Below are 11,838 nucleotides of genomic sequence, written 5' to 3'. Positions count from 1 at the left end.
TCCTCATTTTCCAGATCATGTATTAAGATTGAAGAAAGCCCTTTATGGCTTAAAACAAGCGCCTAGAGCCTGGTACGATCGCCTTACACATTATCTTCTAGATAGAGGTTTCAAAAGAGGGTATGCCGACCGAACTCTGTTTGTCAAAAATGATGAAGATTATCTCCTTGTGGCACAAGTCTATGTTGATGACATAGTGTTTGGGGCAACCATCGAAGATCGTGCTACTGAATTTTCTAAGGAGATGAAGAAGGAGTTTGAGATGAGTATGGTGAGGGAACTCACATTTTTCTTAGGTCTTCAAGTCAAACAACAGAAGGAGGGTATATTTGTATCTCAAGAGAAGTATGCCATAAACATTGTCAAGAAGTTTGGACTAGACTCCAAAAAACATGCCTCCACTCCCATGAGCTCATCCACTAAACTGAATGTTGATTCATCTGGAGTCGAAGTAAATCCTACATTGTATAGGAGCATCATAGGGAGTTTGCTCTATCTTACAGCTAGTAGACCGGACATTACTTTCAGTATTGGCGTTTGTGCCAAGTACCAAGCTAATCCGAAGGAATCTCACCTGACTGCTGCTAAGCGAATCATTCGATATGTGAATGGTACTTCAAACTATGGTCTGTGGTATTCAAAAGACTCAAATGTTTGTCTTGCTGGATATTCAGATGCTGACTGGGCTGGGAGTGTAGACGATCAGAAAAGTACTTCAGGTGGCTGTTTCTACCTTGGCAACAATCTTGTCTCATGGATTAGCAAGAAGCAGAATTCCGTGTCTCTATCTACTGCTGAAGCAGAATACATCGTTGTTGGAAGTTGTTGCACTCAGCTTCTTTGGATGAAGAAATTACTTCATGACTATGGAATTCCTCAAGAAATGATGTGTGTCTTCTGTGACAACACCAGTGCCATCAATCTTTCCAAGAATCCTGTCCAGTATTCAAAATCTAAACACATAGAGATACGTTACCATTTCATTCGGGATTTGGTAGAGGAAAGAGTTGTGTGTCTTGAGTTCATACACACCGACAATCAAAAGGCGGACATCTTCACCAAACCTCTCGATGGTCCACGGTTTGAATCACTCCGTAAGACCATTGGTGTTGGTACAATTCCTTGACTCTCTTGTGTGTTGTGTGCTTCACATATTTATAATATGATAAGTCTGTTTGTGTTGGGGCACACACTTCTTTGTTAGCTCTTTGTGCAACATGTTTATTGTTTGTTTGTCCATTTGTGAATACTGTTGCTTCTTTCTATGTTTGTTCAATCATTTTCTTCTTTTATGTCAAAAATCCAAATATTACATAAAAATTAGAAAATCAAAAAGCTTGATTGACATTGTTGAGTTTTTGTCTCAAAACTTGTTTTGCCTTGTACCTTTGTGCTGATGGCTTTGTGCATTTTCGAGCATTGCTTGTTTCTTTGCACTCATATCTCTGTGGGAGAAATCTTGAAATCTTTGTGATTGTTGTAAATAGATTTTCAAACTTGTCATGAATGATTAGTGAATGGTTTTGTTGATCTTGAGACATGCATAGACTTGTGTCTATATATCTTCCCACTCTTTATTTTTGTTTTGCTAAAAAGAGCTCACCAAATGTAAATCTCCAAATGAAAAGAGATATTGAGCTGCAAAAGCCTGTCGCACATTCTAGTATTTGACTAGGAAAAAGGGTAAGCGACCTTATATTAAAGTGAATGTTTATTCAAAAAGCCAAAGGCTTGTTCTTTAAAGTGAAATGTCATATATCACTCTCACAATGAGAGATGATTGCCTCAAAAGATCAAAAAGATCAAATGTTATGATTGAAAGTGGAGTCAAATGTTAAGCTCCAAGTTATGTTATCAAGTTGTGTGGGAGGTCATATATACATATTTCTATAATTGAGATGGGTCACATGATCTAGTGCTAATTGTGTATGCCTTGGTTGAATTGATCATTGAAGCTTCACTTTAGACGAAGGACTATCTCATTGTTGATATCCACACACAACACACAAGTTTATGTTCAATAAATGTCATATTCATTTGTGTGATTGTACTTGATGAAATGTGTTTTCACATGCTCAATCTTTGTTAATTCAAGCACAAAAAGATTTTTGAGTGTTTTAGGTGTTTTTGGAAAGTATTTTGTTTGAAAAATCTGAAAATTTCAAAAATCCTGTTTTGCCCTGTTTTGGCGGCTCAGTCGCAGGTATGTCAAGTCGCGTGCCTCAGTCGCGTCTTCGCGGGTCATTTTTGACAACTTTCTCGTGAGTGGAAGGTCCAGTCGCGCGGTTTACTAAGAGATTTTCGCGGCACAGCTCACGACTCACTCGCGGGTAGACCTTCCAATCGCGAAAAACACTTAGAAAAATTTTTCAAATTTTTGTCCTTGAGTGTTTTGGCGGCTTGATCTGGCGACTTTTTGGCGACTCGTTTCAATCGCGAAAATCGCATGTTTTGAAAATACAGGGGCAGTTTTTAAACTTTTTGTTTTTTCCCTCGATCTTTTTGTGACTGTTCATTGTCTTTCTCATCTGCTCTTACCCATTCACACCGTGCCTCCATTTTCGATCTCCATTATTTGCCTCTTTTCAGCTCAAAATCATCGAGTAACAGGTATGGTTTTTTCTGTCTTGAACTATATTCTACTTGTTGTTTTGGTTTTCCCTCTGGATTATTAGCATGTGATTGTGTTTTTGAGGTGGGTTTTTAGCTCAGCTATTACTCTTTGTCTATGCTTAGCTTATGGAAATTTTTTTTTTCTGTTTTGAGCTATTTTATATTGTTGGTTTTGTTCTTCATCATGTGCTTAGCTAGGATTAGCTATTTCTCTCTGATCTGGATGACGCATATGAAGATTTGGTAAAAGAATTTTATGCTAACGCAATTGTGGAAGGAGATGAACTTAAGTGCTGGGTTCGGAAAAAGAGCTTTTCTATCTCTCCTACATATCTGGCAGAAATTCTTCACATCAACAGACCAATTTTCCGACATTCACTGGTTTATGATGATCTATGTCCTGATGAGGAGCTTCTCAAAGAAAGTCTTGGTCAAGACTTGGAGTTCTCACCCAATGGGAAATCCATCAGTGTTTCCTCTTTTTCTCCAAAACTGAAAGTGCTTACAATTGTGATGTTTCACAATTTGTACCCTTTATCAAGCACTGGGTATATGAACCTCGGACGTGCTTTGTTTCTGCATGATCTAATCTCTGATGTGGAAATAGACATCTGTGCTCATATCTTTCATGTTCTGCGCAAAACGGTTCTTCGAACTGAGTCTCAGATATGCGTTCCTTTCTGCAGTCTCATTTCACGGATCTTGAAGCTCAAAGGAATTTATCCAACGGTAGATGAATCTCCTATCTCAAAACCAAGTCCAATCAACATGCGTACATTCAATGCAAGCATTGGACATAGTCGGAAGAGAGCCAAACCAGAAACTTCTGCATCTCACAGTGGATCTCATTTCAACACTCTCTCCCTAGATGAGAAACTTGATCGCATTGTATCCTCTGTCCACGAGTTGAATACAAAGATGTCTGGACTCACAGCTTCTCTACACCATCAAAGCACTCGATGGGATATGAAGTTTACTTCTCTTCAAACTCAATTGGATCAAATTCAGAGAAAGCTGGAAGAGGATGAATAGCCTATTTCATGACAAAAAAGGGGAGTGATAGGCATGATCAGAGGGGGAGGATATTACCTAAGGGGGAGTGTCTTTACATTCTTCTTCTGTTTAAGTTTTCACTTTAAGTTGATATATTGTGTTTTTGTAAACTGTTATTCAGGATGTTTTGTGTTTGTACCCATGTGCTTTTGTAAGCTTTTAGGGTTAATGTGTTTTGCATAGTTTGTAGGCTTTATGGTTTGTACCTTACTTTTTGCAGCCTTTATGCTATGTTGAAATCAGTACTTTAATCTGAATGTCTTGCATTTTGGTTTATGTACTGTCACTCTTGTGCCCTTGTAGGATTGTTCCTAGATGCATATACCTTGTGTATTATGCATTGGTTGAGTGTTGAGCATACAAGTGTCTTGTCTTGTGCTTGTTAACTTGTATGTCCTTGTGTTCATTCCAAGTGTGAATGAACACTGTGATCACTACCTTGTGGTGTTCACTTGGTTGATCAAGCCATGGTTTGTTTCTTAACTCCATCTTTGCTTGATCACATATTGCCTGTTTCATATGCATTTTATAATTTTCTACTTACAATGATCATGGTGTATTGTTGTGTTTCAGGAGTATTATGTTCATATGATTCAAGTGCTTCACAGCTTCTAGAGTTAGGTGTGAGTGAGTTTTGATCAACTGTTTCCAACTCACATTTTAAGTCTAAAGTCTGTTTTAGGGTTTTGTCACGGAATAGCCAAAGAGGGAGATTGTAAGGTTGAATTTATTCAACCATCTAATTGGCTTTATTCCATGCCAAATTTGCTTGTAATTCAGCATTTAGTAACCCTGTATTTAGGTGTGTTTGATGTAAGGGTAGTGAGTGAGATATAGTGAAGATTGCTCAAGAGTGTGCAAGAAAACAGAGACTCGTGGCTGGGACTCGCGGGTGACTCGCGGCTGCAAGCCGCCAGACGCAGCACACGTGCCAAGCATGCTGGAAGATGAACAGTCATGCTAGCTGGAGCACTACAGGACAAAACAGGACAACTGGCCATACGGTTATCTCACGACTGGATCTCGCGACTTAGTCAAGCCGCGAGCCACCCCTGTTTTGTAAAATCTGACGTTTCATATTCCTCTCTCACTCCAGTATAAATATCCCTTTTACCCACGATTGAAAGAGAGTTTCCAGAGAGAATTTTGAGAGAGAAACCCTAAAGAAAAACAAGATTGATTCACCCACAATCTATACCTTAGAGTCTCTTCAAATTCCTCAACTCTCTTCCTCTCCATTGTCAAATCCTTGAGAGGCATTATACCAAACCTGGTTCTCACCATCATCAACACTGTGAGACAGCTGTTTGGATTTCTGGGAAGCAGTTAAGAAGGAACCAATCTTCATTGGTTGATACTACGGTCTAGTAGCGGAATCCGGGAAATTAGAAAAGAAAAAGGTTCGGCGCAACCTCGTTGGAGCAAGAAGCTTGGAGGACTTAGGTGCACTGGGTAGATTAGGCTTGGAGGGTCTATTGCTGTCCTTGTATCCCAACTGTATTTTCTAGTGGATTGTTTACCACTTGGAGGACGGCGGAGAGGTTTTACGTCGACGTCTTCGGTTTCCTTTTCGATAACACATCGCATGTTGTCTTTGTGTTTGAATCTTCCTTCCTCTCTATCTTTGCCTTTTTATTATCTGCTGTGGATTATACTTTGTTTTGGCTTAGATAGTTTTTACCAATTCCATATTATAGCATATGTTAAGTTTCCGTACACTAGTTGTTTGACATATTGCTTGAATTGGTTAAGTTGTAATTTGGGGGTCTAAACGTTCAAAGATGTTTATACACGTTTTTGAACTTTCAACTTTGACTAAAGATGGGCACACATGCAAATGTCCCCATGTATAGGAGCTACTTATGGCTGGTACTAACTCTACTAGCATTGTAATTGAATGGGCAATGGCAGAACGGATGAAAAATCAAAATGTCATGGATAAACTCAGTGATGAACTTGAACGTGGAATTGGTACAAACATTGTGAAAGAATCTCATTTAGCCCATTTACCTTACCTAGAAGCTTGTGTCAAAGAGACGCTTAGATTGCACCCTCTAGGACCACTACTCCTTCCTCACCGTGCCTTAACAAACATTGCAGGTGATAGGCTATACGGTGCCTAAAAACTTTCAAGTTTTGGTTAACGTATGGCAATTGATCGAGATCCTATGATTTGGAATGTTCCATTGAGCTTCAAACCTGAGCGGTTGCTTGACTCATGCTTGGATATTAAGGGAAATAATTTTGACTATATGCCTTTTGTAGCAGGAAGGAAAATTTGCCCTGGACAACCTTTGGCTATTAAGCAAGTTCCATTTATTTTGGCATTATTGTTGTAAGTCATTGATCCACAAGAGTCATGTAACTTAATTGGTTGGCTTTTTTAGTGTTTTAAACAGAGATATTTAGGATTCAAATCCTGACACTCCCTAATTTTCCACACACAAAAATATGTCATTGATTCTTTTCTCCTTAACTTAAAATTGAGACATAGATAATTCCCTGGACTTCTGACAAGTCATGCAGACCTTGATTTCTTCTTACTTTGCACTAGACCCAGCCAGAATAATTTATTTGTATTAGTTAAGAGGATTACATATATAGATCGACAAAAGGAATGAATAATTTCTTGATTAGAATCTCTTGAAAAATTTAAATTGTGAATCCCAATCCATCCTGTATCTATTTATATTTCAACAGAACTAATAATAAATAAAGCACCATGATGAAGGCACTGAAAAAAATATTCTTAGCTTTGTAGCTAAAGAAATACTGGGAGTGAAATGCAAGCCGCAAAGTTGAGCCATGTAGTGATCATTGCTATTTAAAAGAAAAACACAGCAATCCTTTGTCCAGTTTTGAGTCTTTTGACATAATAGTGCTGTTGATGCCATAGAGAGCCCTACAGAAATGGTGACACTTTGGGTTCAGTACTGTTTCTTCATTTCCTTCCCACTTCCACTTAAATAAATAAATAAAAGAAGAACTGAAGAAGGGAATGCAATAGGAGAAATAGTCTTGAAATCTGGACGATGAGTAATGCTGAAGAAATAACACCTTAAGAATACCCTAATAATTGAGAGTTTAATGTGCAAAATTTGCTAAATAGACTGATTTTAGAAAGTTTTCTATGAATGGTATGCGCGTCAAACTAATTAGTAAATTGGACTATTTTTGGAACTTGAGTTTAACAAACTCGAGTTCCAACCAAATTCCCTCTCTGACATGAACCCAAAAAAAAAAAAAAAAAGTGGAACTCGAGTCTAGGAAACTCGAGTTCCTTGTGAAAAATCTTGGAACTTGAGTTTCATAGACTCGAGTTCCATTTTAAAAAAAAAAAAAAACCGTCTAACTTACTAATTAGTTTGACGCGCAAACCATTCACGGAAAAACTTTCTAAAATCAATTTATTTAGCAAATTTTACTGAGTTTAATATAACATATATGTTAAATTATTAATTTCCGTAAAGGGGAGGTAGTTTGCTGTGCTTGAGGCTTGAGCCGTGGTTATTATAAATAAAAATAAAGCACATGGTAAAGTCGCTCAAAAAATATTCTTTAAATAATAATAATCTGTATTTTTGAACTCTGAAAAGAGCACTACCAGTCTACCAGTGTCTTCAGAGTTTAGAGCAAGAAAATGTCTTCTTCTTCTTTTTATCTTTTCTTTTCTTTTAAAAAAAAAAAAAAAAAAATTAATTAGAAACGTATGTCGACTTATTAATTTGCCAAAGTTTGGTTCGTTCATATAGCATTGATGAGATTCACAAAAAAAAAAAATATATATATATATATATATATATAGCATTGATGAAAATAGAAATCATTTGCATTGTGGAGTTTAGAGTTTAGACAATACGTAACCCGATTTATCTAACTTGTAATCCAATAGATTCTACTTTCTTGCAGCCTGTTTAAAAACAACTCATTTTTAACCCAAACATTATCTTACCCGAACCCAAACACCCCCAACTCAACCTAGCTTGAGCCGACCCGTTTATCAAGTCTAGCCGAGCACCTACTTAAACCAGAAGGCTGGTAGGTTTGGGATTAAAAATTAATATTATATCAATCACTTCTTCTAGGTATTACTTAAATACTCCCTCCGTCCCACTTTGTTTGTCCTTTATTCCATTTTGGGACGGTCCAAAATATTGTCCTATTTCTAAAAATAAAAGTCATTAATTTACTAATGTTCCTATTATACCCTTATTAATTTACTAATTCAATTTTTTGATAAATTTATTTAATGGTAGTTTTGGAAACTTATACATTTTTAAAAGATAGATAAGACAATAAATGATGTTCCCTTAAAAAGTTTGACTTTTCAAACAGGACAAACAAAGTGGGACAGAGGGAATAGAATACAAATGTGAAAAATATAAACGACAAAATCAATAACTTTTCCTCTCTAAAAAAAAAAAAAAATCAATAACTTTTTACCAAAAAAAAGAAAAAAAAAAAAAAAAAAAGCAAATTAACTGACAATCATGTATAAGACTATATTTCGATATGGAAAACCCGCAATATCAGTGCTATGGGGTCCATTGGTTGTTACTCAATCACCATTATGAATTTTTGTTTGTTTGTTTAATTTTAAACTAATCAACATTATGATTGAAGTCTGGCATGGCGAAAAAAACTAGTTAGATAATGAGGGTCACACACTCAGAAATCAGGATCCACTAAACCAAACAGATATTTTTTTTTATTAAAAAAAAAATCCCAACTAAATCACTAACAATTATATAATATAAAATAGTCTTGGAAACTTTTCTTCGGGTCCAAAAGACATAAACGAATCTTTATTTACAACATATGTAATTAACATGTGGGTTCAGAATAAATCAAACCCTTAAACATGATTTTCTCACTCTATAAATTTGGGTTATAACACAAGTTCACAAACCCAAGTTCACAAGTACAATACAGCTTTAGTGCAGGTCTCAACAAAACTATGGATCTAAAGGCAATAGTGAGTGAGACTGACCTGATCTTCTTCAGTCTCCTGCTTCTAATACCACTCTTCTATCTTTACTTCAAGCACATATTATCTAAAAATCCTCCACTCCCACCAGGTCCATTTGCGTGGCCTATTGTAGGGAACTTTTTCCAAATGGGAAGGCAGCTCCATTCCATACTAGCCAACTTAGCTAAAGTCCATGGTCCTCTCATGTGTCTAAGGCTTGGCACCCAAATTAGCATCATTGCATCATCGCCAGAAGCAGCAAGAGAAGTTCTTAGGACCCATGACAGAGAATTGTCAGGCAGGTTCATAGCAAACGCTATTCCACTCATAAACCCAAAACCCAACAACTTCTCACTTGCAGCAGCCCCTGAGTGCAACGATTATTGGAGGTCCCTAAGGGCTATTTGTAAAGCTGACCTTTTTTCAGCCAAAGTATTGGAATCACAAAATCATATAAGAGAGAAGAAGGTGAGGGAGTTGGTAGATTTCTTGGGTTCTAAGGAAGGTGAGGTAGTGAATCTTGGAGAGGCGATCTGTGTTACTTATACTAATATCTTGACTAATGCAATATTTTCAGTGGACTTCATGGACTTTGAGGGTAAAGGTATTGGTCAAGAGCTAAGGGAACTTATAGTTGAGGTAGTAGAGTTGGGAATGATCTCAGATTTATCGTCTTTCTATCCTATAATAAAAGCATTTGATATTTAAGGTATACAAAAGAAATGTGACAAAATAGTTCAAAATTTTATTTCTATTTGAGAGGATATTATCATAGAAAGACGAAAACAAGAGAGTACAATTTTAAGTTAAAGAGATTTCTTAGATGCCATGATTAAAGACGGCTTTACAAATGATCAAATCAGTCAACTAATTTTGGTACTCTCTCTCTCTCTTTCTACACACACACACAGAATACCAAGTTTGCTTTGTATATGATTTAGAAAGTACCACATATATATTTCCATAGCTTTTATGTGATAAAAATTATTGTTTCTCTCCATGTGTAAGACTTACTTATTGCTGGCACTGATTCTAGTAGCATGGTAACTGAATGGGCAATGGCAGAATTGATGAGAAACCAAGATGTCATGCATAAACTTCGTGAAGAAATTGAAAGTGAAATTGGCACAAATATTGTGAAAGAATCCCATTTAAGTCACCTTCCTTACCTAGAAGCTTGTGTCAAAGAGACATTGAGATTATACCCTCCAGGACCACTACTCATTCTTCATCGTGCCTTACAAACATGCCAAGTAATGGGCTATACAATTCCTAAAGACTCCTTTATTTCAGTTAACATTTGGGCAATAGGTCGAGATCCTATGGTTTTTAATGATCCATTGAGCTTCAAACCCGAGCGGTTTCTTGATTCATCTTTGGATTTTAAGGGAACTAATTTTGACTATACGCCTTTTGGAGCAGGAAGGAGAGGTTGCCCTGGACAACCTTTGGCTACTAGGCAAGTCCCACTTATGTTGGCATCATTGGTCCACTCATTCGACTGGTTTCTTCCAGGCAGTATGAAATCAACTGAGCTAGACATGAATGATCATTTTGCCATAACACTGAAGAAGAAGCAGCCTCTGCAGCTTATTCCTAAAAGAAGAAAATAGTTGTGTACCATTTCATGTGTAATATTAGTTATTAAGATGGTTTTTGCGCACCATTTCTTGTGTGATATTGTATTTTTGCTATTACCTTTTAATTAAGAAGTTGTGCGTCATTTCTTGTGTTGTATTAATTGTTACATATTGGAGTGTGACAGCACCAGACCAACAATTATTTTTTCTTACAATGGGATAGTCAATTATTGTTATGAGGCTAGCTAAGGGTTTGTTTGGTATGGATGATGGAAATAATTAGGAATGATAGAAAAATAAGAGAACAAAGAAGATATTAATTTTCTATCCTACGTTTGTTAGGATTGATAACAAAGTCAAGAGTGAGATGATGAAAAGTTACAGTATCTTTCTTTTATTCAAGAAGGAAAATAGGTGAAATTAAATGGTGATTTGTAGAAATTTACATTAATCATTTTGGATTATTGAATTGCTGAATAGTTGTTTTGGATTGTGAATGCTTTGATACATCTCTTTTTAATTACTCTATTTTGGAAACTATCTTTTAGTTAAATCAAGTATTACATGACTTCTTCCATTTCATTTCACTAATTTTCAATTTCCAGTATGTAGACATACATATGCGTCCTATATGAAAGGGAACTTGTTTGAACAAGTTCAGAACTGGGACATAACACAGCATTAATGAATTCTCAAACAAGCTCCCTTCTTATTAAAGCCCTTCCCATTTTCAAACATTGGGTTTCTCCTCGGCCATGTTAATGACTCAGCCATAACAATTTGTCAGGCTAGAACACGGTTGGGCTGGGTTTGTAATTAGCTACCAAATCATTACATTGGGCCGGGATATGTGTGTTAATTAATAACCTGGTGGAAAACCCATAAAAAAAATTTTAAAAAAATAAAACCAATCAAATGCAGGCCCCTTTTTCCTTTCAAGTTAGCCCACATTTCAAGTTAATAAGATCATCCACTTGGTTACTCTCTAAAAATAAAATAACTATTAGTCTAATACTAACTCAAGACCGCAATTATCCAAAAGCAAAACACAAGACTCTAACCAGAATGGTCACCGTCAACGAAGGGAGTTCTTTTCTATTTAAATTAATAATATATCTGTCCGATGCACGAATTAATACAAAATCATGATGTAACTAAAAAAGATATTTTATATAATATAGTTGATTTTTTTTTTTAAATTGTTAATAAAATGTTTTACAGTCCAAGAGTTTTATAATTTAACTGGTTAACATTTTCTAATGTTTTAAAAAAAAAAATTCAAAATTTAAATCCTCCATCTTATGATGTAATTGTCACAAAATAAAAATAAAAAAAAGTTTCACACAATCATATTCAGGCATTATTATAAATTCTTTGAGTTTATCTCAGTGACAAAACATGAAAACAACAACAAACTTACGTATTAACTTAAAAAGTCAAGGTGTTAATATAGACAATTTTTTTCCCAGTTGAAAATTATGTATCAACATATAATTTCTTTAAAAAGTAATATTTCCTAGCAATATCTCTCAATCTGATGTCTGTTCATTTGAAAATTGTGTCTGCTAAATCTTAAAATAATAATAATAATAATAATAATAATCTCTTATACAAAAAGCCACT

The 11,838-nt window shown here is 35.8% G+C and overlaps 1 protein-coding gene across 1 annotated transcript; it reads left to right on the top strand.

Moving 5' to 3' along the window:
* Positions 1-8,623: 8,623 nt before the first annotated feature.
* LOC115961276 ((S)-N-methylcoclaurine 3'-hydroxylase isozyme 1-like) lies at positions 8,624-10,248 on the top strand. Its single transcript, XM_031080281.1, has 2 exons — positions 8,624-9,239; positions 9,644-10,248. Exons 1-2 carry the CDS (start codon positions 8,624-8,626, stop codon positions 10,246-10,248), a joined length of 1,221 nt encoding a protein of 406 aa, XP_030936141.1.
* The last annotated feature ends 1,590 nt before the right edge of the window (positions 10,249-11,838 follow it).

This window comes from Quercus lobata, chromosome 9 (genome assembly GCF_001633185.2).
Source record: "Quercus lobata isolate SW786 chromosome 9, ValleyOak3.0 Primary Assembly, whole genome shotgun sequence".
Classification (NCBI taxonomy): Eukaryota; Viridiplantae; Streptophyta; class Magnoliopsida; order Fagales; family Fagaceae; genus Quercus; species Quercus lobata.
Note: the sequence above shows the minus strand (reverse complement) of the source record. Positions and strands in the feature narration are given on the sequence as shown.

Bases quoted from the DNA above. Each gene is read 5' to 3' on its own strand.
- LOC115961276 (XM_031080281.1), top strand. From the start codon at position 8,624: ATGGATCTAAAGGCAATAGTGAGTGAGACTGACCTGATCTTCTTCAGT. The intron at 9,240-9,643 runs GTATTGGTCAAG...TCCATGTGTAAG, and splicing joins CATGGACTTTGAGGGTAAAG to ACTTACTTATTGCTGGCACT.